The sequence below is a fragment of the Lynx rufus genome, unplaced genomic scaffold, assembly GCF_022079265.1.
Source record: "Lynx rufus isolate CCGP_SWC_20201006 ecotype Redwood Valley unplaced genomic scaffold, mLynRuf1.p SCAF_2, whole genome shotgun sequence".
Taxonomy (NCBI): domain Eukaryota; kingdom Metazoa; phylum Chordata; class Mammalia; order Carnivora; family Felidae; genus Lynx; species Lynx rufus.
This window is the reverse complement of record NW_025814834.1, coordinates 21,113,628-21,140,027: the sequence shown is the minus strand read 5'-3', so window position 1 is coordinate 21,140,027 and position 26,400 is coordinate 21,113,628. Positions and strand designations below refer to the sequence as shown.

The 26,400-nt window shown below is 42.2% G+C and overlaps 1 protein-coding gene and 1 non-coding gene across 2 annotated transcripts in view; both read left to right on the top strand.

Moving 5' to 3' along the window:
• XRCC5 (X-ray repair cross complementing 5) overlaps window positions 1-26,400 on the top strand; it is a 91,503-nt gene that overhangs the window by 25,134 nt on the left and 39,969 nt on the right. Inside the window, exons 10-15 of the mRNA XM_047083864.1 lie at window positions 55-117; window positions 5,744-5,881; window positions 6,926-7,016; window positions 9,375-9,508; window positions 16,130-16,326; window positions 24,852-24,945. Of these exons, the coding sequence (XP_046939820.1) occupies window positions 55-117; window positions 5,744-5,881; window positions 6,926-7,016; window positions 9,375-9,508; window positions 16,130-16,326; window positions 24,852-24,945 (717 nt within the window). The remainder of the gene's footprint in view (window positions 1-54; window positions 118-5,743; window positions 5,882-6,925; window positions 7,017-9,374; window positions 9,509-16,129; window positions 16,327-24,851; window positions 24,946-26,400) is intronic.
• On the top strand, window positions 11,207-11,369 carry LOC124516869 (U1 spliceosomal RNA). Its single transcript, XR_006963255.1, has one exon. It is a non-coding gene; the product is annotated as a U1 spliceosomal RNA (small nuclear RNA).

Sequence of the window (26,400 nt, the reverse complement as noted above, 5' to 3'; positions counted from 1 at the left end):
CGTGTTACTTACTTTGGATCAAAACCAGTTGTTTTCCTTACTTAATTCTTGTAGGTCCACAGAAGATATTTTGTGGGAAATCAAATCCTAAAGGTCTTTGCAGCAAAAGATGATGAGGTAAGTTGACAGTAAGCCTTTGAGGTAGTGCCACAGAATTGAATTGTCATTTTAAGTGAGTTGTGTGGGGCTATTTGTGGTTTAAAATGACGTTAATTCTTGCAACAGCAGTGGGAAAGTTCACTGACCTTTAACTCTGAAAATGGAGACGTGATAAATGAATTTGTCATAGCATGAGCACAAGGCCTGAGAACATAGTCCTTCAGTTGGAGACCAGGTGAGTATTAAGAACAAAAACATTTGAAAAAATGCATTTAGGTATGGGAGTCTCATGGTCAGATGTTCAGGAGGCTTGGGGTCAGGTTGCCATTTTCATTGTCCTATACACTGGACATTTAGCGCTGGCTTTAGCATTCTGGAGCTGAGCTTTCGTGATTCACTGGACCATCTCCCTCTCTGAGAAATTCATCTGTGCACCCTTTGCTCTTTCTCTGTGCTCTTTTCCCACCTCTCCAAGAGATTCTGTTTTCAAGCTGGTCTGTGCCTGGCTAACAACTCATGACTCTTGCATCCTACTGTCACCTCTGCCCTCTCTGTAAATGGTTTCTACTCAGCCTCCAGGTTGGAACGTGTCATTTGGAGGTGTGATCTTGACTGGAATATTGCAGTCTAGTGTCCATTTAAGGCTACTTAAACAGGTATTGGAGTTCCAGAAGTATTTGCATTTGATGTTAGTCATCCGGATGTACAAGGCTTGTTTGGGGTATGGGGAGGGCAGTGGTATAAGTACTTGATCTAGCCTCTTGGGCCCTTTTCTGCGTCCTCCTCGCTTCTGAGGGTTACCTGGCTGTTGACCTGGTAAGTAGGCATGCCATTCTCAGAACAGTTCAGTTAGGAGAGTTGCTTGCTTTCCCATCAGCACTGAATGGGTTTGTCGTTAGAGCACAGTAGGCATATGTCAATTCTGGTTTACTTGAGAATCCAAGTTTATGGGTTTTTCCTGAATCAAATCCTCTTGGGAATTATGTGTGTCTAGTATACATTGTTGTCATAGCTTAACAGCATTTTTAACTTCTGAATTTTAACTCCAACTGAGCATCCCTTCACACAGACAAAATTCTGATCACTTCATGTGATTGCCAGTATGCAGTGAAGACTATTGACAACAGCTTTGTGGTACGGTCTACGTGATTATCTTGACTTGCTAGCTGAGGGCAGCCTTGTGTCATGTATAATTCCAGTCCAACCTCACACAGACCCCATATCCTTGGGTTACTTTGAGTCACTCAAAGGAAAAAAAAATCCTCTTCTAATGGCAAAGGGCCACTCTGTGGTGTAAGTTCTTGATGTCCTAGTCAAAGAAGAGTATTAACTAATTGGAGCTTCTGAGATAAGCAGAGGAGGAAGGGACATACAATTATGTCATGATGACTTCCAATAAAAGGTTGTATGGAAAAAACTTCCATAGGTGGGTAGGGAAGTAGGAGGGATGACAGACATGAGAGCCTTCTTCCATGCATTAGAGGGTTGTTATGTGGAATGGAAAATAAACTAGGTTTCCTGCCAACAAGTGGTGGTTTTGTTCAAAATGAAGAATCACTTTGTCAACAAGGATTACTACCTCCAAGTAGATTGGTTTCTTGTGAGATGGTTGGATCTCCATTCCTGAATGTTTCCCAGCAGAGTCTTTATTTCCACCAGCCAGATTTTGGGGAGGGAGTTTTGTCAGCATGTGGGTTGTTAAACTAGATGAATGCTGTTGTTTTCCAACTCAAATATTCTATGATTCCGTGAACAATTCCTTTTAAAAATATGTTTTCTCTGGTCATGAACATATAATTATTTTTGTGTATGGAGAATCTACACTTGTACGTGATTTGTACTGTGTGTGGAGGAGAAAGGGAAGAGGAAGAGAAGGAAATGGAGCTTTAGTTGAGTTTCCCACAGGTGTAGCATTGTGTTTACAATGTCACAGTCATCCCTGACCCCATCCTTCCTTCAGTATCCCAGTTGGTTCTGTCAAAGACACCCAGATAGAAATTTGCAAACAAATTAGAAGTAATCTCTTCCTCAGACTCCCATTGTGTTTACCGGTCTATTGGGACTTATTAGACTATACAAGTTCTGTATTTGGTACGTATGTCACTTCCTGTTAGTAAAGAATGTATTAGCTCAGTGAGATCAGGGACTCATCCTTGTTTTTTTTACAGGACCTAAGACATTGTGTAGCAAAGAGTAGGCACTAAGTAAATATTCCTTGAATTGAACTAAAAAGGTAATGAATCTGTCACGAAACCTATAGAGGATTTTGATGAAAAGGTATTGAGGTTACAGGTTTTTAGTGGAGGAAATGAAAATCTACATAGCTAACTTTGATAAAGGTTAACTTTAACATTGAGAAAAGTACAGACAATGTGTTTGGGAGTTATGGAGAGGGAGAGTGAAGCAAATCTAAAATGGAGAGGGTGTCACGTTACTGGGCCGTGAAAATCGGTTAGGAGCTCAGGAGACAGATGTGGAGAGGGCATTCTAGCTAGGAGGAAACTATAAGAACAGAAAGCCACAGAGGACAGAAAGTGCAAGACTAGTCCAGGGGTAATGGACAGACCCCCGAGGCTAGAGGAGTGGGACCTTTGGAGATTCTTAGGGAAGGGACTGACATGATCAGCTCTGAACTGGAGAGGCAGCGATGGAAAAGAAGGTAGATTTGAGAGACAGTGCAGAAGTAGAATTGGCTGAGTTTGATGAACATGTGAAGGTGAGAGATGAGTCAGGTGGTATTACTAAAAACTTTGAGGCTTCTTGTTTGGTTGATTGGGAGATGGAGCTTGTGAAGTAGGGAGCACTGGAGGAGAATGGGGGAAAGATAGTAGTTCATTGTTGGTCATGAACAGTTTGCAATACCTGTGGTCTAACCGTATGAGCTATCTATCGGCTAGTAGGCAATAGAAGCCTGGATTTTAAAGTCTGGATTCAGTTTTAAAGCTGAATATACAGATTCTGATTCATCAACTCATGGGACTGGATAAAATAATCCCCAGGTAGAGTTTCAGAGTGAGAGAAGGAGAGAAAAGCCAAGAACAGAATTTCACGATTAGTGGAAGAACTGAAGAGTTAGGGGAGGAATGACCCACAGAGAAGAGTACTGTTTCTGAAGCCAAAGAAGGAGAAAGTACAGAGAAAAGGGGATGGTTAAGTGCTCCTGAAAGGTCAAATAGAATGGGAACAAAGGATTGACAATTAGAAGGTCATGGGTGACTTTGGAGAATAATTTCAGTAAGGAAGGTGAGGTTAGTAGCTGGATTAGATGGAAGAATAATTGTGTTGTAAGCAGCGAAAACACCAAGACTATTATTTCATGACATTTAGAGGTGAAGGGAACGATCTAGATAGTAATTTATGGAGAGAGGGGGAGAAAAAGAAATATTTTGTTTAGGAAGGCTGAGAGGGGAGTTTATTTGGAGGATAAGGGTATGAATTCAGAGAAGAAGGAAGATGAAGATAAGATACAATAAGGGAGGATCCACATAATGAAGTTTCAGAAGAGGTTACAATATGTCTGACCAAATCAGATGTGTACAGTGTGGCCTTGAAGTGGGTACAGGGGCGCTTAAAAAAATCTGGGGACACCTGGGTGGCTCAGTCAAGTTAAGCGTCAGACTCTTGATTTCGTCTCAGGTCGTGATCCCAGGGTTGTGCTGGACATGGAGCCTACTTGAGCCTGCTTGAAACTGGCTCACGCTCTCTCTCTTTCTCTCTCTCTCTCCCCCCTCCCTCCCTTTCCCTCCCCCTCCCCCTTCCTCCCTCTCTCCCCTCCCCCTCCCTCTTCCTTTCCCCCTTCCCCCCCCTTGCTCTCTCTTGAAAAAAAAACATTAAATTAAAAAATCTGAAATAGGAATAAAGTGGATAACAGTCTTTTTTTTTTAGACCTAGTATAGTTCTTTATTTTTCTTTACTGCCTATTCCTGTGGACATCATAGCGTAGTTCAGTCAAGAAAAGGTATTCTGTTATATACATCTGAATTTATCTGACCAAACTATGAAAAAAAATTAAGGGTAAATCAATACATGATCAATATATATTGAAGAGACTCAAAAGCAATGTGAGCCAGGCACAAATGGTATTCTAGGACCACTGTTTTAAATATGTTCATTCTGGTAACAACTGAGAAGAGTTAACAGAACCTTTTTAATTTCTGGCATGAAGAAGATGCAGAAAAAAGAGGTTAATGTTTTCTATCATATTATCAGGTCCAAATTATAATAATAGTAGTTCCCACTCAGGCTTTAGAAACACTAAAAATACTCTGTATGTTTTCTGTTCAGTCTATATGTTTGATCTAGTTATCAGCTATAGGGTCCCAGAGTAAATTTTTATAAGCACAAAACTTAATCAAAACTCAAATTCTAAATAAAAACGTTACAGCATTAGAGCTCAGAAGTTTGCTGAATTGGATAATCTGTAACTGCCAACAAATAATTTCATTTTTAGTAACATTGCTAATAAAGGTGTGCTATCTGCCAGCTAATAATATAGGTTGTAAGCATGGTGGAAACAATGTATAATTTAAAGACAAAAGGACTTTCTTTTTTTTTTTAATTTTTTTTAATGTGTATTTATCTTTGACAGAGAGAGACAGAGCATGAGCGGGGGAGGGGCAGAGAGAGAGGGAGAGACAGAATCCGAAGCAGGCTCCAGGCTCTGAGCTGTCAGCACAGAGCCCGATGCGGGGCTCAAACTTATGGACCGCGAGATCATGACCTGAGCTGAAGTCAGGTGCTTAACTGACTGAGCCACCCAAGCACCCCTCTTTTTTTTTTTTTTTATGTTTATTTTTTTGAGACAGAGAGAGATGGAACATGAATGGGGGAGGGGCAGAGAGAGAGAGAAGGAGACACAGAATCCAAAGCAGGCTCCAGGCTCTGAGCTCTTAGTACAGAGCCCGACGCGGGGCTCAAAGTTACAAACCGCAAGATCATGACCTGAGCCAAAGTTGGACGCTCAACCTACTGAGCCACCCAGACGCCCCAGGAATTTCTTTTTCTTAAGTGGATAGCAATCTTCCAAGTACAGTTGAACTTTGGACACTGGAGAAGAGTGGAGAGTTAGGGTGCTGGTACCCCATGCAGTCAAAAATCCAGTGTAACTTTTGACTACCTGAAAACTTAACTACTAATAGCCTACTGTCTACCGAAAGTCTTACCAATAACAGCAGTTAATATGTATTTTATATGCTATGTGTATTATATGGTGTATTACAGTGAAGTGAGCTAGGGAAAAGAAAATGTTATTAGGAAAATCATAAGGAAAAGAAAATGCATTTACAGTACTATGCTATAAAAATCTGCGCAGGGACGCCTGGGTGGCTCAGTCAGTTGAACGTTTGACTTCATCTCAGGTCATGATCTCACAGTTTGTGGGTTCAAACCCCACGTAGAGCTCTGTGCTAACAGCTCAGAGCCTGGAGCCTGCTTCTGATTCTGTGTCTCCCTCTCTCTCTGCCCCTCCTCTGCTTGTGCTGTCTCTCTCTCTCTCTCTCTGTCTCAAAAATAAACATTAAAAAAAAAGTCAGCATATAAGTGGACTCGTGCATTCCTGCCCACATGTTCAAGGGTCAGCTGGATTGAGTTCTGTTGGGAAAGTACACACACGTTGGCTTGGTTAACGCAGTGTCTTTCTCCCTAGGCAGCAGCAGTGGCACTTTCCTCCCTGATTCATGCTTTGGATGAATTAGACATGGTGGCTGTGGTTCGATATGCTTATGCCGGAAGAACTAATCCTCAAGTTGGCATGGCTTTTCCTTATATCAAGGATGCCTATGAGGTACAACCCACAGGTCTTTCAAGTTAATTATTTTCCCTCAGTTCCTTTATTCCAAACAGTGCTTCTCAGCTATTACTGTGCATGGGAATTACTTGGTGATCTGATAGTGTAGGTCTGGGGAGGTGCTTGAGACTGTGCGTTTCTCACAAATTCCCAAGTAATGCTGATGCTGTTAGTGTGTGAACCACACCTTCAGTTGCAGTGAAAAAACATAAATTGTAAAAGTAGGTAAGGAACTTATGATTAAATCAAATCGATGAAAGTTAACAATAAACCTTCTGCTTGCCCAATCCAGTGACCTCTCGGTTCTTACCCTTCTTGATTTTTCAGAACCTAATGGGGAGAGAGAGTACCCTCATTTTTACAAATGAAGACTATGAATAAAGGTCGAGGATATGATTTTGTTGTGATCCTTGAAAAACTCAGTTCAGACTCTTAGAGAACAAACAGGCTTGACAGAGGGAGGTGGGGAAGGGAGCGTCTGTACTGAGGAGGGCACTTGTTGTGATGTGGTTGTTGTATGATAAGTGATGGATTGCTGAATTCTACTCCCAAAACCAGTATTGCCCTGTATGTTAACCAACTAGAATTTAAATAAAAATTGGAAGAGAAAAATTCCGTTTATTTAGGGTTCTTCTGTTCAAAATATAGGCCCAGATTCTTTACCACATACTGTTTCTCAGAGAACTTTTCTGGGGTAGAAAAGAGAAACTGGAAAAGAGAAGGCAAAAGTCATGAGTTCACGCTCAACCTTCTAGACACCACACCCTTCTGATTTGTTGTATTGGTCATGCATTTTGCAGATATTCTTTGATAGTCTTTCTTTTAAGTATTTCTCTTATGTTTGATATTCTTTGTGCTGTTAACTTACAGTTGTGTACAACTGATAACAAATCAAAACACTTTACTTACCATGTACCAGACTTGAGTTGTCTGACTTTTGAAATACTTCAGTTGTGCCACCTTCATGGTGTTTGAGACCAGCTTTATATTTTTTCCATTAATTTGGTTGTTTCTGCTTTTACTTCCTTTCTTTCTCATTAGTGTTTAATGTACGTGCAGCTGCCTTTTATGGAAGACTTGCGACAATACATGTTTTCATCCTTGAAAAATAGTAAGAAATGCACTCCCACAGGTGAGTTTATTTCCATTTTGCTCATTAATTGCCTCTAAACACAGACTGTTCTTGGGAAATCACCTGTCTGCAGTCATGGTTGGGACCAGGGGATTTCACAGAGTGGCATTGCTTGGATTCCAGTCACGCTCATACACAGTGATGATGAAAGTGGGGCATGATGAAAGTAGGGGTAGGTTTGCCCTGGACTCTCCAAACACTGTCTGGTTTCCCATTTCTGACTTAGAGTTTGTATCTAGGGAGCAACTTGTGGGAAATGGATGTACATTCTCTGGTTGTGAACCAGTTTGCCCTCTGCTGAAGTGAACTGATGTATAGTGTCAAAGCTGTGACTTCAGTGTCCTACATAAAATATGATGCAACTGTCTTTGAACTGAAAAGTAACAGTGCTGGAGATTAACTTTTCTCTTTGCCTTTTCTTTGTAGTTTACAGTAACAGTTCTAGTCTCCTTGTTCCTTGTTTCTAAGAGTTAACTTTGGGCTTGATGAGAAAAGGACTTTATTAAGCACCTGGCTACAAATGTCAGGGTGCCACACAGAATGATGCTCACAGATACTGTCTTTGAGAGAGCTCACAGTTTAAGGCAGTTGTGTAAGATATCATAGTGGGCCAAATGTGATGAATGTACCAAAAAGAACACAAAAAAATGAGTAGATGTTTTAGTTTGAAAGTTTAAATCTGTGTGTCATTGTAGGTTTAGGGGGTTGTGAGATGAGTCTCAGAAGTGAGTTCTTTCTGTTTTTTGGTTAGATCTGTTAGGAGCTGTGTGCAGTAGAAAAGCCACGAACCAAAGGGGGCCTAGCACTGTGTCTTTACCTTCTAGAAATGAGTCCCTGTGCATCATGGCGGAGCCAGGCATGGACTTGAATGTATAGAAGCCTGCACTGGGTTTACTGTATCATTTCTCTACATCTTGATAATTTCAAATGTTAAATGCATAGACATTTAAAAAAGAGAGCTTTGTTGAAAAATTATCATATAGACATATAAACCATTTACTCAGGATCTAAAATATTCAGTATCTTTCTGCCTTGCTTTATTTCCTTTGTGTTTGTGTATTATTATTTGCATTTTCTCCATTGCAAAATGGATCATTAAACCTGTTTGGCACGTGTCCCAAGTAGATGTTTATGTAGATGCAATTCCAGTTATGTAGAGGTCTTGATAGTAGCTCGAAGTAGCAAGTAACAGCCACTGAACGTTCCCACACACAGGTGCAACCTCCTCCCTATTGCCAGTGGACCCTGCAGTGGTCAGCTTAAGGTGGTGATGGCTGTGTCAGCTTAAGGTGGTGCCAGGTGGTAAGGTCTGAAAGCTCCCCCTGGAAAGTCTGAAACTGAGATAGAAATGTATCGTGATAAATATCTATAAGCTCTTTCTTTTTGTAGTAAAAGGGATACTTGAGAAGGTGAAGAATAGAAGCCTAGTAGGCTTTTTAGGAGCTGCTTATTCTCTTCCACCTTTTGCCGACTGGCTGTGAATGGTCCAAAAATAGCACTTCAGCTTTTAACAGCTGAGCTGCTGTGTGAATCAGCAGAATGGAAGTTACACACGGTAGTTTAGGTAGAAGCGTTTTGGAGAGTGTTGCCTTTCATCCACGTTGCTTTGGACTGTGCCATTTTTGTTGAGTCGGTAGATTTTTATTTAAGAGCAGTTGCTTTCTGTTAGGTATTGGGAGGGAGGTAATGAAGAAGTTGTCGTGTTTCTGCTCTCAAGGGTCTTACAGTTTGGATAGAGTGGGGTAAGACGTGTGCACAGGTGTGCATACAGGCCATATGGTTTGGGAGAGGAGAGAGCTCATTCTGACTTGTGGAGATTGAGAAGGAGTCTACTCCCTCTGGTCTGCCAGTGTCTTCCCTTTGGGTTTTTCTGTCTTCCTATCATGTCAGTCTGATACAAGTTCTAGGAAATCCTGGTAAAGCTTATGCCTTCTCACCAAAGGTATTTTCTTTTCCATGTTTTTCTCCTTCAGATAATTACTAATTTTTTGAACATACTAACTCATTGAATACTGAATATTTTGAGTCACCGTATGGAAGATGGGTTTTGTATGGCTGTGGTGCTTCCTTTGGAACAAACTTTTGCTTTCGATATGGTATTACACTGTGAAAGTTGACCAAATGGTATAGCTAGATAGGACCTAAGAGACCAGCTACTCTAAATAGCTCTTTTTACAAAAGAGAAAACCAAGACTCAGTTTAGTTAAATGACTTGCATGACTAGAGACTATTTTGGCCAGGTCTGGACTGTGTAACTTGCCAGTATTTCTGTATCTGTGAATGGAAAGCGTTTGTTTTAGTGTAGAACAGTGGATGTAATCTTTTTCCTTGGCACTGCTCTGTTTATCCTTGTTTTAGAGGCTCAGTTGAGTGCTGTTGATGCTTTGATTGACTCCATGAGCTTGGTAAAGAAAGATGAAAAGGAAGACACCATTGAAGACTTGTTTCCAACCACCAAAATCCCAAACCCTCAACATCAGAGGTTGTATCAGGTAAGAGAGGGAAGATGAACCAGTCTTTTTTTTTTTTTTTTTAAATGAGTGAAAAATTTTTTAAATGAGTGGGTGAAAAGAGTGTAATTGGCCACAAGCATTTTTGTCCTCTGAGGGCTTCAGTTGCTTTATTTAATGAAAGAGTAATACCTTCCTCTTCTACTGAAAAACATAAAAATACTTTGAGCTGTTGGAGAGAAAGAAGTAAAGTTAAGATACTTGAAAAATTCTTTTTTCTGTAGGAAGGCTAGTTTGTTGGTTTTTTTTTTTCCAATATATGAAATTTATTGTCAAATTGGTTTCCATACAACACCCAGTGCTCATCCCAAAAGGTGCCCTCCTCAATACCCATCACCCACCCTCCACTCCCTCCCACCCCCCATCAACCCTCAGTTCGTTCTCAGTTTTTAAGAGTCTCTTATGCTTTGGCTCTCTCCCACTCTAACCTCTTTTTTTTTTTTTTCCTTCCCCTCCCCCATGGGTTTCTGTTAAGTTTCTCAGGATCCACATAAGAGTGAAAACATATGGTATCTGTCTTTCTCTGTATGGCTTATTTCACTTAGCATCACACTCTCCAGTTCCATCCACGTTGCTACAAAGGGCCATATTTCGTTCTTTCTCATTGCCATGTAGTACTCCATTGTGTATATAAACCACAATTTCTTTATCCATTCATCAGTTGATGGACATTTAGGCTCTTTCTATAATTTGGCTATTGTTGAGAGTGCTGCTATAAACATTGGGGTACAAGTGCCCCTATGCATCAGTACTCCTGTATCCCTTGGGTAAATTCCTAGCAGTGCTATTGCTGGGTCATAGGGTAGGTCTATTTTTAATTTTCTGAGGAACCTCCACACTGCTTTCCAGAGTGGCTGCACCAGTTTGCATTTCCACCAACAGTGCAGGAGGGTTCCCGTTTCTCCACATCCTCTCCAGCATCTATAGTCTTGTTGGGTTTTTTTAAGGCTAGTTTTTTCATAAAGAGCAGATTCTTCTTCATGCCTTTTCTAGGCTTTTCTCCTCTATTTTATATGAATGAGACTTTTCTTTGTTTTTTATATGCAAATAGTAGGAGAGTTTTTTGTGACCTTATAATAACATTAGAGAAGTGTTCCAGTACCACATTTATCAAAAATTTCATAATTAAAGGTAGCATAGAGGTCGCATAAAGAGGGTTAGTGTTAAATTATTAAAGAGTGACTAAAACACAAAAAAACGTAAAATAGGTATTTCTGCATCTTGGACCAAAGGAATTGGAAGGTGGCGACTGGATTAAGGGCAGCTGGGAAGGCTGATAGGCAGACTGACTTGTGCTGAGATAGGGAGTGGATGGACTGAAGGAATGTTCCAGTCCCGGATGAAGTTGCTGGCAGTAGGACAGAGCCCTCTCTGAACCCCACAGAGCTGACAAACATCACAAGCAGCTTTTTGAGGCGAGGTCTTCCTCACTGAGGAGTGGAGGACCTGCTCTTGCAGGGGTAGGGGCAGGGGCAGGTAGACATATGGGGAGGTGAGGGAGAGACAACTCCTTGTCCCTTTTGACCCCTTTCTCAAAGTGACTGACTCAAGTCCGTATCGGGTCCTTATGTAATTTTGAGGGATCTTCTACTCAAAAGGAACTGCCTGTTTTTTTAATGCTTGTGATTCCTTAAGTAGTGAAAACAAATCTTTTCTTCAAAATTAGAATATAAAGCTTAAAAACTTACCTGGCAGGAGAGACACCTGATCACGAAGGTGGTTTTCCCAGGGTGAGGTTTATCTATTGCACTTTGGATGTGCTGACCCCTGTGATTTCCCCAAATGTGGAAAACTCAACTGCATAACTTGTGGTAGTGGGGGACTGTGTTAGCACTTTCCCCTGGTTTAAAAAAAAAAAATGAGAGAGTATAAAGCTTAACATGTAAAGCGCTGACTCAGTGAATACTCTAGTATTCTAAGTGCAGTCAAGTACATGTTACTTGTGTAAACTTCTTTCGTGTTTTTGACAAGTGGACTTCAAGACCTGAAGCCCTCTGTCATTTGCAGGGAAGGGAGGAGGAGACCAGTTGGTGTGGAAAGCTTGCAAAAACATTTGATCACCGTGGTGGGAAATAGACACTTCTAATACTTGGCAGATTTATCTAGGGTGTATTCCATCTGCCTTCAGTAAATGTTTATTGGGTTGATGAACAGATAACAAGCCATAAGCACAGGTATTGTTACCTTTCAAAGCTGCAAACACTGGCAGCTTTGATTTTCACAGTTTGCCAACCTTGCTTTCTTTTGTGGGGGAGAATTTCTAATATGGTTTGTCTGTATAAAGAAATACTATTGCTATGGCGTTTATAAATTGAATTTACTTTTTTTTAACACGTATTTATTAAGTACTTACATTGTGCCGTGAGCTAAAAATACAATAAGCTCACTGCTTAAAGCCGCCCCCCCCCTCCCCCCCGCCCAGAGGAGTAGAGACATAAAACCAATAGGTACAACAGTGGTGGGCACAAAACCATATGGGGAAAAGAGAGATTCTTGCACGTGGGTGACTTAAGGAAGGCTTCACTGAGGAAACGTGAAGAGGACACACCAGGCAAAAGTAGCATGTGCAGAAGCACGGAAACAGGAAGAAGGGTGCTGCATTTGGGAGTCTCCAGATCGTTCCATTTGGCTGGAGAAGAGGCTGTATGGGGACACCATGGAAAAGAGGGCACGGCAGCTCAATAGCAGGCAGGTCGTGAAGAGCCAGTCGCTTGCATGTTGCCCTGTAGGCAGTGGGAAATCACCACAGGATTTTGTCCGCAGGTGGGTGACAGATTTTCAGAAAATAGCTCTCTGGTGGTGACATGGAGGTGCAACAGAGACCAGTTGGGAAACCTGCAGTGGCCCCCATGAAGGCCTGAGTTCAAGCAGTGACGGGGAAAGCGGAGAGGGAAAATGTAAAGGCAGAGGAGACAGGACTGGAGGGGCTGGGTGTAGTTGAGGAATAGGAATTAAAGATAACAGGATCCTAGCTTGGGTGCCTGAGGGACGGCATCACTGTTAATTGTGATGGGGAATATAGAATGAACAGACTGAAAAGGTAGTTCATGTGTTTTTGCAGGTGTTAAATTTGAGCTGTCGTTTGGCTATCCCAGTACACACACCCAGTGGGAAGTTGGAAATAGGGATGCAGAGCCCCAGGAGAGAAGTCAGGACTAAGTATATGGATTTGGGAGTCCTCCCCACTTGGGTAATAGAAGTGAACAAGATCACCTAGGGAAAGCGTTGCGTGAGAAGAAAAGAAAACAAAGTCCTGCACACCAACGTGTGAGTGAATAATTAGGAACAGCCAGAAGAAGAAGGGTTGTTAAAAGACAAAGGAACCGTTCTTATTCTCCCCTTCTCCAAAAAAAAAAAAAAAAAAAGAGAGGTAGAAAGAACTAGGAGAAGCTGGTGCCTTGGAAGGCACAGGGAGTGATCTGTGTGTCCAGAAAGAAAAAGCAAGTTTCATGCTGCTCACTGGTGAGTGATGGTGAGCGAGCATGGTGAAGGGCCTTTAGTGTCTGCATGAAGTCTCTGCTGACATTAAGGGCCCAGCGGCGGTGGAATAGTGGGGTGGGAGCAGGAGAAAGCTCTACTGATGGAGGGAAGGAGAGAGGATACAGGAAGCTAAGTAGGATGGGGGACCCAGGAAGACTTCCTTAACCTCCTTTATAAATGAAACATTCATAGCTGAGAGTGACTCAGCTGGGAGTAGGGGGCAGAAGGAAGGAGAGGTTACCCATCAGTTTGTTGGTGAGGTTAATTTAATTCTAATTTTACAAAGAAATGCTGAAGGGGTGCCTAGGTATCTCAGTCAGTTGAGCATCTGACCTTGATTTTAGCTCCGGTCCTGATCTCACAGTTTGTGAGCTTGAGCCCCGTGTCAGGTTCTACCTCTGCGCTGACAGCATGGAGCCTGCTTGGCATTTTCAGTCTCTCTCCCTCTCTTTCTGCCCCTCTCCTGCTTGTACATGCTCTCTCTGTCTCTCTCTCTCAAAATAAATAAATAAGCATTTTTTAAAAAAAGAAATGCTGAAAGATACACTTTTTGTGTAGAGTTACAACTGGCTTTTAAACCATTGATGCAGGGTTGTTAAAATCAACATGCTCATAACATCAACATGCTCGTAACTTATGAGCTAATCATGTGGCCTGCAGGGTTTTTTTCTAGTCTTTTTCAAATTACAAAAATCACATCAAGGAATAACAGTTGCTTAAAAGACAAATTAATAGGTTTAAGAGTGTAATGTCAGCTTTTCTGCTATTAAAAAGTATTGCATTACTTTCTCATTACCTCAGTTTTTTTAATGAATTGATATTTTTTTGAGTGAATGAATTTGATAAGTATCCCACTTAGTTTTATCTAAAGTACGACCTTTGAAAAAGTAGGAGTGGTTGATGCTTTAGCACATCTCCTGTAGATTATTACCGACTTGCGGGTGATGACACTGTTTGAAAGAACTGTCTAGAGTTCCTACTGGAGTGTTTTTCTGTGGGGAGGTTGTGTAGGATATTTGTCCATTTGTTCTAGTTGTTGTCTCAGAGATGTTGAGTGAGTATCAGCGAGTCTTCCAGAGTAAGTGAAAGGTCGTCTGCTGTGTTGCGTGTTGGGTTACAGCTTACGTCCTGAGGGCTTTCTAAGCTTTGCAGATAATTTAATGACCTGAGGGAGAGCACTGTGAATTAAGAACTGTGCACAAGAAGGTTGGGGGTAGATTCACAGGGTTTGGAGTCACTTCAGTTTCCCCTTTTGCTTCACATTAAATGAGCTAATGTTGCTGGTGCTCAGGGGAAAGTGGAGTGATTAGGAAAGAGGAAAACAGACTCTGAGACGGATTAATATACTGTGGAGAAGGACGAGTGTGGTCACTGTGTTGAGATGAGATGACAGAGCAGCACATCAGAGTTCTAGAAGCCGTCAACTCAGGTGATATTTACTATCTAAGTTTCAGCTTTTTGTTTTTGTTTGTTTGGTCTTTTTAGAATGGAGACTTCCAGCCTAACGTTTCCTACAGGGTAGGAAAACAGTTCATGAGGTGCTATAAATCCTATACCTTGTGATATGAAACAGTGTTTTGAATTGTAAGAACTTTTCAGCTCCCTGGATTTTTTTCTTTAAAATTACCAGTGTGCAAATCGTTTAAAGGTGGGAATAGTAGGACTCGTGTTCTCCAGCCTAACTTTGGGATGATTCTCTAGCAAAAGGAAAGGAGAGGGCCGTGATAGTTGCATTTTGCTCACCTTCCTGTACTCCTTTTCGGAGTATTCACTTTTCTGGGCAGACACCAGCACCGCTACAGGCGGGCTGAGCAGACTGAAAGCGGTACGGGTGACCGAACGGAGGAGGCTTGCTGTCCGGATTTCCACTCATGTGCGCCGCGCAGAACCTGGCCTGGACCCTGGCCCCACTCTTGGTGCTGCTTCCCGACACTTGTGTTAACAGGTGGAGTCTCGGGAAGGAGTACTTTAGTCCTTCGGCCAATACCTATTAGGTGCTTATTGTGTGCCAGGCACGGCTTTTAGTACCTGGAATTCAGCACTAAACAAGACAAACAAGATCTCTTCTTTTAAGAGGGAAGGTTAAATAGTAAGTAAACTACAAAATTGATCATTTTAGATACTGACAAATGCTATGAAAACTGTAAAACAGGGGTAATGATAGAAAATAGCTGGGTGGCAGGCTGGGCGTGGAGGGGTTCCTTCACAGTGTCCAGGTAGGCCTCTCTGAGGAGATCATAGTTGGGCAAAGAACAGAAGGATTAAAAAAAGGCTCAACTCTGTTGAGATCTAGGGGAAGGCCGGTGAGGCAGAGAGTGCGATAAACTCAGGACCCAAAGGCTAGCATGAACCTGGCACCTGAGGGAAACAGGCAGGGCCCAGTGTAGCTGGGTTGTGACGAGCAAGGAGGAAGGTGGCAGATGAGGGAGGCGTGCAGGAGCCGTGGTGTGCGTGACTTCTTAGGGTCACAGTAAGGGCATTGGCTGCACAGAATACTGAAAGTAGATTTTGGGAGACCAGTTAGAAGGTGACTGGTGGCCCACGCGAGGGGGGGATGGTCCCCGGATGAGAGTGCTGGGAGAGGAGATGGACAGAAGTGGGTAGACCGGTGGAGAGGAGCCCAAACTGAGCACTCTGGGGAGGTTTGGGACAGACCAGCATTCTCATCTCTCTCACAGATTTCTTCCTGGGACTCACCGAGCATAGTGGCTCTGTTTTAGCCCCGTTTCATCTACCACACGTCGTTTTCTAAGATTATGCAAGGGGGAAAGCAGTCTTCTGAAGGGAGGTAAAAGGATTCGAGGCCCTTGGAATTAATGTGTTTTAGAGAACCCCACATATTGTCCAGGTGGTGGAAGCAGCAGCCTCTGTTTATAAGATGAGCCTCTGTTCTAGGAGGCCTCCCGCTCATGGTGCCGCTTGGCTGAGATCCGGTTGTAGACACTGCTGGTGTCCTGCAAACCAAGGTGGTCCTGAGGCCACCCTCTTTGTTCTCTTTTACATGTGGTAGGAATCCTGTAGCCCTCCCAAACCAAAGATCGAGGATCTCTGACCAGAAAAGTATAAAGAAATTGTATATGGTGTCTGTATCTGTGTTTTAAAACCCTTCTGCCTTTTCCACAGTGTCTGGCGCACAGAGCTTTACATCCCCAAGAGCCTCTGCCCCCAATTCAGCAGCATATTTTGAATATGCTGGATCCCCCTGCTGAGGTGACAGCTAAATGTCAGATTCCTCTCTCTAAAATAAAGACCGTTTTCCCTCTGACTGAAGCCACCAAGAAAAAGGATCAAGTGCCTGCTCAGAACATTTTCCCAGACAAGTAAGTACTCGATGCAGTTGCACTGGACTTTGGAGTACTTAAGACTGGTGGTAGTCTTAGAGGAGCTCTGGAATTGAGGGTTGCATATGGGTTTGTGGAACCACAAAGGTGGAAGGAAGAAACCTTTTGATGTTTGACCCTTGCATTGAAAATACTGGTTTCTCCTCTGTCTACATTGTAGGTAGATTTTATCCCTACTGTTCACCTGGAATTTAGAGCTACCTCCTGGGTTGTTGATGTTTTGATCGGCCTCACATTCTTGGTGGTTTATGTTTAATGGGAAGGCTAAACAGTTTTTGAACATCCAACACTAACTTTTACTGTTTTTCTTTGTTTCTTTCTTTTTTTTTTTTTTTTTAGGGATCTAACATTTTTTTTTAATGAAATTTATTGTCAAATTGGTTTCCGTATAACACCCAGTGCTCATCCCAAGAGGTGCCCTCCTCAATGCCCATCACCCACCCTCCCCGCCCTCCCACCCCCCATCAACCCTCAGTTTATTCTCAGTTTTTAAGAGTCTCTTATGCTTTGGCTCCCTCCCTCTCTTTTTTTTTCCCCCTTCCCCTCCCTCATGGTCTTCTGTTAAGTTTCTCAGAATCCACATAAGAGTGAAAACATATGGTATCTTTCTCTGTATGACTTATTTCACTTAGCATAACACTCTCCAGTTCCATCCGCATTGCTACAAAAGGCCAGATTTCATTCTTTCTCATTGCCAAGTAGTATTCCATTGTGTATGTAAACCACAACTTCTCTATCCATTCATCAGTTGATGGACATTTAGGCTCTTTCTATCATTTGGCTATTGTTGAAAGTGCTGCTATAAACATTGGGGTACAAGTGCCCCTCTGCATCAGCACTCCTGTATCCCTTGGGTAAATTCCTAGCAGTGCTATTGCTGGGTCATAGGGTAGATCTATTTAAAAATTTTTGAGGAACCTCCACACTATTTTCCAGAGTGGCACTTCTACTGTTTTTGAAGTAGAGTGCTGGGGATGAGAGGGCAGGGTGAAGGTCATAAGTTTTTCAGTCAGAGGTTGGTATCAGAGAATAGCAGTGAGGTTTTTGGAGGAGAAGTGGGAGGGAGGATGAAAACCTGGCTCTTCTTTAGCTTCTCTATCAGGGATGTACTTGGTTACATCAATAGGAAGGGATTTATAGTTTAAGGACTGCAGAATGCTTTTCCTATGATCAAGCTTTCAGGTAGCTAGTACGTTTTCTCCCTCATCAGATTCTGTTCAGAATCTGTATCAGTTTCCATTCAAAGCAAAACAAAAACCATAAGAAGTTGTTCTTGATTATCTGGAATCATTTGGGTGGATAACATTGATTTTACCAGGTGTGGCTTTGGTTATTGGTGACTTTTCTCCCCAAATCAAAATGATCTATTCATTTCTTTACAGTGCCTTCTAAGATTCAGTTTTAGACCTTAATTTTTTTTTCCTTTAATTTCCTTCCCACAGCTGTATATTGACAAAGTAAAGTATATTGTTTGTAAATACCCCATTGGTGAAGTATGGAATAATTTTCAGAAACCTTCACAGGGTTCTATAAATTGTTAATTTAGTGAATTATCTTCCAAGTTGAATGGAAAGCTTTGTGTGTACTGTGACCTTTTAGAGGTTAATACCCCAAGCTTTGCCAGAATTGGAAAAAAAAAAAAAAAGAATCATGGGATTGGTATAGTGTACCATATGCATTCCTAACACATGCTGGAGAGTTTTATGGTTTTTGTAGTCTGTCATGCCTTCTTCTGCATAGAAAGACTCACTAAAAATCCACTTTCCCTCTGCTTTCCTCATCCACCTGTATCCCTCTGGGTTAGGATTGAAGAACAGCTCAATACAATTCTGAGTCCTTTTCTTCCCTTGACAGCCTTGCCGTAGCCTCACTGCAGTCATGTGGCTATTCTCTCTCTGTATTAAAGCTCCAGTTCATGATCTTGATTACCTTCTGGTTGTTGTGGGAAAGAAATGGGCCGTTTTCCCCTCCTCCCGTTGATTAAAATGTAAATTAGCTGGTTAAAAAACACACCACATAGGCCCAAAAGACTGTTGTTCTGTGATTTTGATCCCTGCGGTGATTACACCTTCATCCCTGCTCCTCATGCTCACTCTTTCAGGAAGCCCGAGTGTACGGGCTTCTTGTTCTTTGCTCCCACAGTGGTTTGCGACATAGCCAAGTAACCAGCCCAGGAATTATCTCGGTCACACACACCTACTCACACTCCCATTCTCTACCCTTTCTTCTCGGAAGTCTTACGGGTTTTTAAGAGCTGCAGAAATGGCGTGTTGAACAAATATTTATTGAGGCCCGTAGGTGGGAACTCTTGTATTCAAGAGGAATGACTCCCTTCTGCAGGGATCTTAAAACCCCTCAATTTTAATGACAAGGCTTCAATCAGCTTTAGAGGCGGTCTCCCAAAGGGGGAAAAATTGCTAACAACTGGCTATGTTTTTGTGTATTTTCAGCATCTCCATGTCCCAGGTACATATTTCCGTCATAGAGGTGAGGGGCAAATATCTGTTCAGGAAGTGTCAGAGGCCAAAACAAGAGTTTTGAACTGGAAATCATCAGTTTTTATTCCAGCTGTGTCACTCTTGATCTGATTTTGGTTAAATAATCTCACCTTTAGGAGAATTTCTCCATCTAAAAACAGCCTCATCTCAAGAGATATTATAACAGTGAAATCACAGATATTGAAGCAGTTTGAAGGCAGTAGTCAGAACCCAAAGCAATAACAGCATCATTATCCATTAAAATATGGACTGTTTGAGAAGATCTAGTATTCACGCTGGACCTGTTGAATCCCGAATATCAGGAGTGATTTCTTCATTTGAAGAAGATAAGAGCACCTTGTGACATTGCAGTCCAAAAATGTATTCGTGCCCTTATCGTCTACAGCATTGTTTCCCTTAATGTTGCTGCATACCCCTGAAGTGAAAATGTCATCTCTTGGACAGGGAACTTAAACGTGAGAATTAGGACATTGGAGGTCTAATCCTGTTTGTGCAACTAAACTCATATGTGCCCCTGATGCCTTTTTGTCTCTATGCTCAATAGTCTAAACTTTTCTATTCAAGTCTGCTAAGACTCCTCCCCACCTACCTCCACGACCAGCCGCACCTGGTTACTGGTTTAGACTCTAGAGTCAGACATGTGAGTTGGTCCCCTCACTCTGCAGTGTGACCTTAGGCCCAACTTACTTATCCGCCCTCAGCTCCAGTTTCCTGGTGGGTGACCAGGGATACTAGGAATAGCTCTCATGGAGTTGTCACGCGGGTTCATTGAGTAAGACATGCCGTTGGCAGTTGTGTGTCTAGAACCCGACACAGTGCCTAACACATAGTAAGCGTACAGTGTTTGTGCGGAACCAATTTACAAACTGCTCATCACGTCCTGGGCACATCTGTGGCAACTACGGCAGTGATGAAGATGGTGATAATGGTGTCGTGGGGAAGAGCGAGGCCCGGTAGGTGGGGATGCCTCAGTTTTCTGGCCCATCTCCCATATATCTGTTTTGCATCTGCCTTCACTTCCTCTTTCCTGTCTCAGTGGAATGGGGTACATCATCCTGTCCGAAGTCAGACTTTTGCCTGTGTCCTGAGATGCCATCTTTTGTCTCATCTGGTACCTTCATCCACTAATAATTTCTTCCCTCATTCTGTATTTTTATCTTCTCCCTCCATACCAGCTCCTTTGTCCTCCCATGTTAACATCGTATTTCTTTTCTCTAAAACAAAATACAGTCATCCCCTCAGCTTTCTCCCTCAGACTGCTCCCTGTTTCCATCTTCTTTCCTTCCGTGAGCTAGGCTTATTGGAACAATAGTCCACACTGCTGCTTTTCCCAGCTACCACCACTTCCCTGAAACCTTCGGGAAGGTTTAACTTCCACGTCTCCAGATTTTCCTTTCTAAGCCTTTGCAGCTTCATCTCAGATTCCTCTGGGGTCTGCTTTCTTCCCCCCACCCACCTTAAATGTTGTTCTGTTCCGAAGGACTCCTCAGAAAGAGCTGACGTGTATCAGACACGGGTACGTGCTGAGTGCTCCACATGCGTTACCCGTGTCGGCTGTCTTGACCGTCCTGTGGAGTAGATTCTTCTGTTAACCTCCTCTTAAAGCTGAGGACACCGAGGCTTAGAGAAGATAAGACACTTGCCCAAGACCACAGCGGGTTAGGTGTTGGAGAAAGGATTTCCATGCACACAGCCTGACTCCAGAGCTTGCCTTCTCAATCATTAAGCCTTATCGCCTTAGCAGTGTGTGTCCTAAGACCTTTTATTATTTTATGTACATGTCTTCAAGAACTACCAAATATCTGCCCACTCTAATATGTTTCCATCCTGTTTTCTGGACCTCTGAGGTGTCTATAGATCCCTCAAGTTCAGTGTGTCCAGAAATGACTTCATCATCTTCCATCTCCTCCCATGCTGCCTTCAAAGCCCTGTTCATGCTGTTCTTCTCTGTTTCGGTGACTGACACCTAATTTCCAGGGAGTCAAACCTTTCCTTTACTTTGCATGTCTGATTGGTTTACCAAGTTATGTTAGATTTACCTCAAATCTCCTTTCGCCTCAGGTTAGTATAGTGGCTGATAGCATTGATTTTGCAATCAGGTAGAGATGGATCAAAATCGAAGTATTTCCTTTCAGTGGTGGTTAAAATTGGCAAGCTGCTCAGTGTTGAGTGGCAGTAACAAATACCCACCTTTCAGGAGGCTGTATAGGAGAAGGGCTGGGAGTACAGAATTAATTGTGGACCCCCTTAACTAATGTGTGCTTCTAGACAAGGTCAGGCCCTTTTGAACCTTGGTTTGTTCATTTGTAAAAGGTCAATAATAATAGCTAATTCATAGTGTCATTGTGAAATTTAACTTTTTTTTTTTAATTAAAAAAAATTTTTTTTAAGTTTATTTTGAGAAAGAGAGGGAGAGAGCATGAGTGCACACGCACAGGTTGGGGAGGGGCAGAGAGAAGGAGAGACCGAATTCCAAGCAGGCTCCATGCCATCAGCACAGAGCCTAATATGGGGCTCAAAATCATAAACTGTGAGATCGTGACCTGAGCTTAGATCGAGAGTCAGACAATTAACCGACTGTGCCACCCAGGCGCCCCTGAGGTATTTTAAGTATGCTTAGCATAGTGACTGGCAAGTGGCAAAAGTTAAAACAAAAAAAAGTTAGCTCTTATTAGCATCTCAAATTGCCACTGCTCTTCTGTAGGCCTCAGTTTAGCCTGCTTTCTGAGATGACCCCTTGACTGATTTCCCTCATTCAGGTCTTACCTGTTTCCAATCCATTCTGCATTTGCTATCTGAGTGATTTTCAAAAAAACAAATCTGATCACATTCCTTCTTTGCTTAAAATTCTTTAATGCAGTGTTCCTTAATCTGTGTGTGTGTGTGTGTGTGTGTGTGTGTGTGTGTGTGTGTGTGTGTATGTGTGTGTGTGTGATGGACCCAGTTAGTAATCTGGTAAAAACTATGAACCTTCTCTTCAGGAAAATGCCCTAACAAACTAAATTTTGCATGTAATTTCAGGTAGTTCACAAATTCTTGTCACTATCCTTGGACCCCTGAGTAAAAACTTGCTTTAGTGGCTTTCCATTAGCATCAGCTTAAGATCAAACTCTGTTACACAAGTGAGAAAAGCTAGATAAGCAGACAGAAAAGAGGCAACTGTCCATAATCCAGCTCCCTAGAGAACCCCTTTCTTTCCTCACAGTATCTGTGTCTATGATTTAGGTACAGTAGTCCCACTTTACCCACGGGGGGACGTTTCAAGACCCCCAGTAGGTGCCTGAAACCATGGATAGTACTGAACACTATACATACTATGTTTCTTTTCCTGTACACACATATATCTGTAAGAGATTAACAACAATAACTAATAATCAGCTAGAACAATTATAGCAGTATACTGTAATAAAAGTTCTGTGAATGTGGTCTCTCTCCTTCTCTTTCTCAAAATGTCTTGTTACACCGTACTCACCTTTCTAGTGATGATGTGAGGTGATAAAATGCCTATGTGATGAGATGAAGTGAGGTGAAGAATGTAGCTGTAGTGACATAGTATTAGGCTACTGTTGACCTTCTCACCATAAGTCATCTGCTTTCAGACCACAGTTGACGGCGGGTAACTGAAACTGTAAAGCAAAACCATGGATAAGGGAGGACTACTGTATTTCCCCACCTCCTATCTCACTACTTCCCAGCCTGCCCCTCCTGCCTCAGCCCAGGACAGCAACTGGCTATTCTCTCGAGGATATGCTGCTTGCCACAGTAGTTTGTTAATTGCCTGTTTACATATTCATCTTTTTTATTTGGCTGAATTTCCTAAAGTGTTGATTACATATTAATTTTTGTACATTTACGATAGAGCTTAGCGGCCAGCACATAGTATTAGGTAAATGTTTGACCAAAAAAATGAATTAAAAAATGTATACAGATTTACAAAAGACAGTAAGAAAATGAGAAAGTACAATAAATTATCCATGGTTCCGATATCCACATGCAGTAGCTGTTGACATTTGTATGTCTGCTGGAGTCATGCGTAGATAATTTCTGTCCTCCAGAGCTCGGCTTCTTCATAGGTAATTTTGGGATGAGAGTCTTTGCCCTTTCCCACCACTGAGAGACATGATTAGTTTAATATTTGTAAAATTCCTAATAATGCTATTAAATGGTTCAATCTTGAGAATATTAACCGTATTCAAATTTTTACTACTTTCTGCTTATTGCCTTTACCTGCCCAGTCCTGGAGGATTGATATATATGTCTCTTTGTCCTTCCTTCCCTAGAACCTTATTTTGGAGGGTTTAAGAAATTCTTCATGCAATTCAACCTTGCATTCTCACAGAACTTAGCATAGCACTTTGGATATCTCATACTTCTTTTCACCACGGTCTAAGTTAATTTGTGTTTTTGGAAGACAGTAGATGAGTAGTTGATATGCTCATGGTACTTTTCATCATAGTGTTTTTCTAAGGAGCAAACAGAAGACCAGAGACAGGAGTCACTTACTAGACTTTAAACTCTATGTATAAAAAAATTAATATACCTTCAAAATCAATTCCTTCAAGAAGGTGTAAGAGTCCAGGGTTAGTCAGTGGGAAAAGTGAGACTGGGATCCAGGAGCACCATGTTTTCTGTCCCTTGGGAAGAACTGGCAAAGGTGAACTGAATGGCTGTGACTTTTTCTTTAACAGACTCAAATTCTGATGGAATTTCATGCTCCCTTGGGCTTGTGCATTTTTCCTCCATTTTTGCCATCAAGGTTTTGTGTTTATTTCTTATTCTACGTGGTGGACAGAACTCTGGATGACTCACCCCTTTTAATGTTTCCTTGTCCCCATCCTTTTGTCTTCTTTTCTTTACTTCTCAAAGGGAAAAAGGCAAGTGGCCAATGGGAAAGATGTCAAGTAATAAAAAGTTTCAGTTCTTGTTTGTGAGGCTGTAACGATTGCTTCGGTCCTTTTATCCCACTGGAAGAGGAGACTCATTATTGAAATATCATTGAGTAAGCCAGCTCATACCTCATTTTTCTTTGTTTTTAGAATAACCTCTTCTTCAAGACTCATTCTCTGAAGTTAGGGCTTTTGAACGAAAACACCTCACGCTTAGAAATCCTAGATCTTAGTTACTAACGTCCCTCCTCCTTCAGCCATTTCTTGACAGCTACTTTTGGCCCAGATTGATTATTTGTCTGGGAGAAAAGTCTTCATATCTCTATATGTTCATCAGCTTATGGGAGATTATGGGCAGAGTCTTTGAATTTGATTTCTTCTCCTTTGCAATTAATTTGTCCTCCTCTTGACTTTAAGGCAGGCTGTTGAAGCCAGCCGGTTACTTGAGACAAGATGTTTGATATAAATCCTTGGAATCCTCTTTCCCTTACCACACAGATGCTGGTAGACTGTTAGCATATTGCCCAAAACAGAATTAGGTTTATAAAAGAACAAATTAAAAGGCTTTTTTTGAAAGTGGTTTTTTATAGTTTAAGACTTCTCTAAGAATAAGGTCTTACATATTTAATTAGGGATTGTCTAGTAAGTTTTGACAGCTGTGAGTAGAAGCTTACAAAGCTCTCACATCCATGATGGAGAAGATGGGATAGTAGACCCAAAGGTCGTCTGTGTCCGTGGAAAGCTAATAGCTATCGATTCCGGGACAGAAACTAGCAAATACTTTCTGAAGGGCAAACGGGTCTCTTCGTGAAACGCTGCATTGCCTCTCCCTGTGCTTGCGGTTCATCCTTGGTGGGGGCCGCATGACGCGGCTGTGGATTATGACTTCTCTGGTGCCGTGAGGCACAGCCAGGGCTGCTCTGCTCCCGCCAGGCCGGCAGGAGTCCTGGGGCCGCGAGAAGGAGGCAGGCTCTTCTTTAAAGAGGGAGTAAGTGCGGCTGTTCATTTTTGACACATGAAAAATAAATGTATACTTTACACGTCAGCCAAGTCTGGGTTTCCTGTTGTTTATTCTGTTTTTGTGGGGGGGGGGGACAAAACCCATTTATTTCTTTTCCAGCCATGAAGAGGGACCCGCCTCTAAAAAACTGAAGACTCAGGAAGGGGAAGCATGCTTTAGCGTCTCCAGCCTGGCTGAAGGCAGTGTCACCAGAGTAAGCAGAACTTTTCCAGGGCCTTTTGGGAAGGTTGGGACTTGGGGCAGATCGCATCAGTTTTTGTTAGTCCTTTAATAAATCACTTTCTCTGGTCCTTTCGGTATATGAACCATACACGCCCTTCCCACACTGCTTGCTTTATTGTCAGGGAGTTTCCTGTAGAATTCTCTATATGACATGTAGTACTTAGAGCACTGTATAATATGTAGCACATGGAACAGCTTAAGTGGTAGCCCTTTTTGTGGAGCTATTTTGGTTGGCTTTATTTTGCAGCTTTCTGTTTAGTTAAAATGATAGGATAAGTGGAGGTTGATGGTATGGGTCTTAGGCTCCAAATACGTAAAATTTAAGAGCGTAACTCCTCTATTTCTTTTCTAATGTACAACTTCAGAACAGGTCTTATAAGGTTAAGACTTCCCGAACCAAGTATCCTTTGACACTGAGACCTTTTTTTAATGGAAGATTTTGGAACTTGGATACATTATGTTAAGTGGCATTATTTTTCATTAGTGATTCTTTTTTTTTTTTTTTAATGTTTATTTTTGAGAGAGAGGGGAGAGAGAGACAGAGCATGAGTGGGGGAGGGGCAGAGAGAGAGGGAGACACAGAACCCGAAGCAGGCTCCAGGCTCTGAGTTGTCAGCACAGGGCCCGATGCGGGGCTGGAACCCACGAACCACAAGATCATGACCTGAGCCGAAGTCGGATGCTTAACCGACTGAGCCACCCAGGCACCCCTATAATCAGTGATTCTTAAAAGTTGTCCCTCACTAGTCAAATACACTAGGCAGGATAGATAGCATTAGGGCATGCCTTTTTCCAACCTCAAAAAGAAATGCTGTCAGGAAAACTAAACATCTGAAAATTACTTGGATTTTATTTCAGTGTTTTATAGTAAAGGGAAAAAATCATGACCTTATTTGTTCTGAGAGCTTTTCTGACTGCTAGCCCAGAGCAAACTGGAAACTTCAGTACATTTTGTACCAAAGTTTACCAACCATAATAGAACCCTGTTGTCTTCTCCCCTGTGAACTGAGTGAAACATCGGGCCTATTAAGGTTGGCAGTGGAAGGTTAAAGACCCACATGTGATCAGGAAGTGCCATCTAGTGTGGCAGAGCGTTTCATCTTTGAGACTTCCCCACATAGCACTGTAGTAAATCTTTACACAACATCTGCTTTTACTTTGGGGGGACACGTTCAGCTTGGGCATGTTTGTATGTTCTACCAAAACTTCAGTGCCAAGGAGTCAGCAAACCGAGCAACCGGCTGCTATTTCTCATGTCATCTGCAGCGGGGCAAATCTATTCTGAACTGACCCCGCACTGCAGAATCCTCCCCTTCCTAATTGGCTGGGTGTCTGGACGTACCAGCACTGTGTCACATAAAGCTTGTAGCTGAGTTGGCTGGTGACTTGGGTTGTAATACTGCCGACCTCTCTGGAAAGAAGTCAT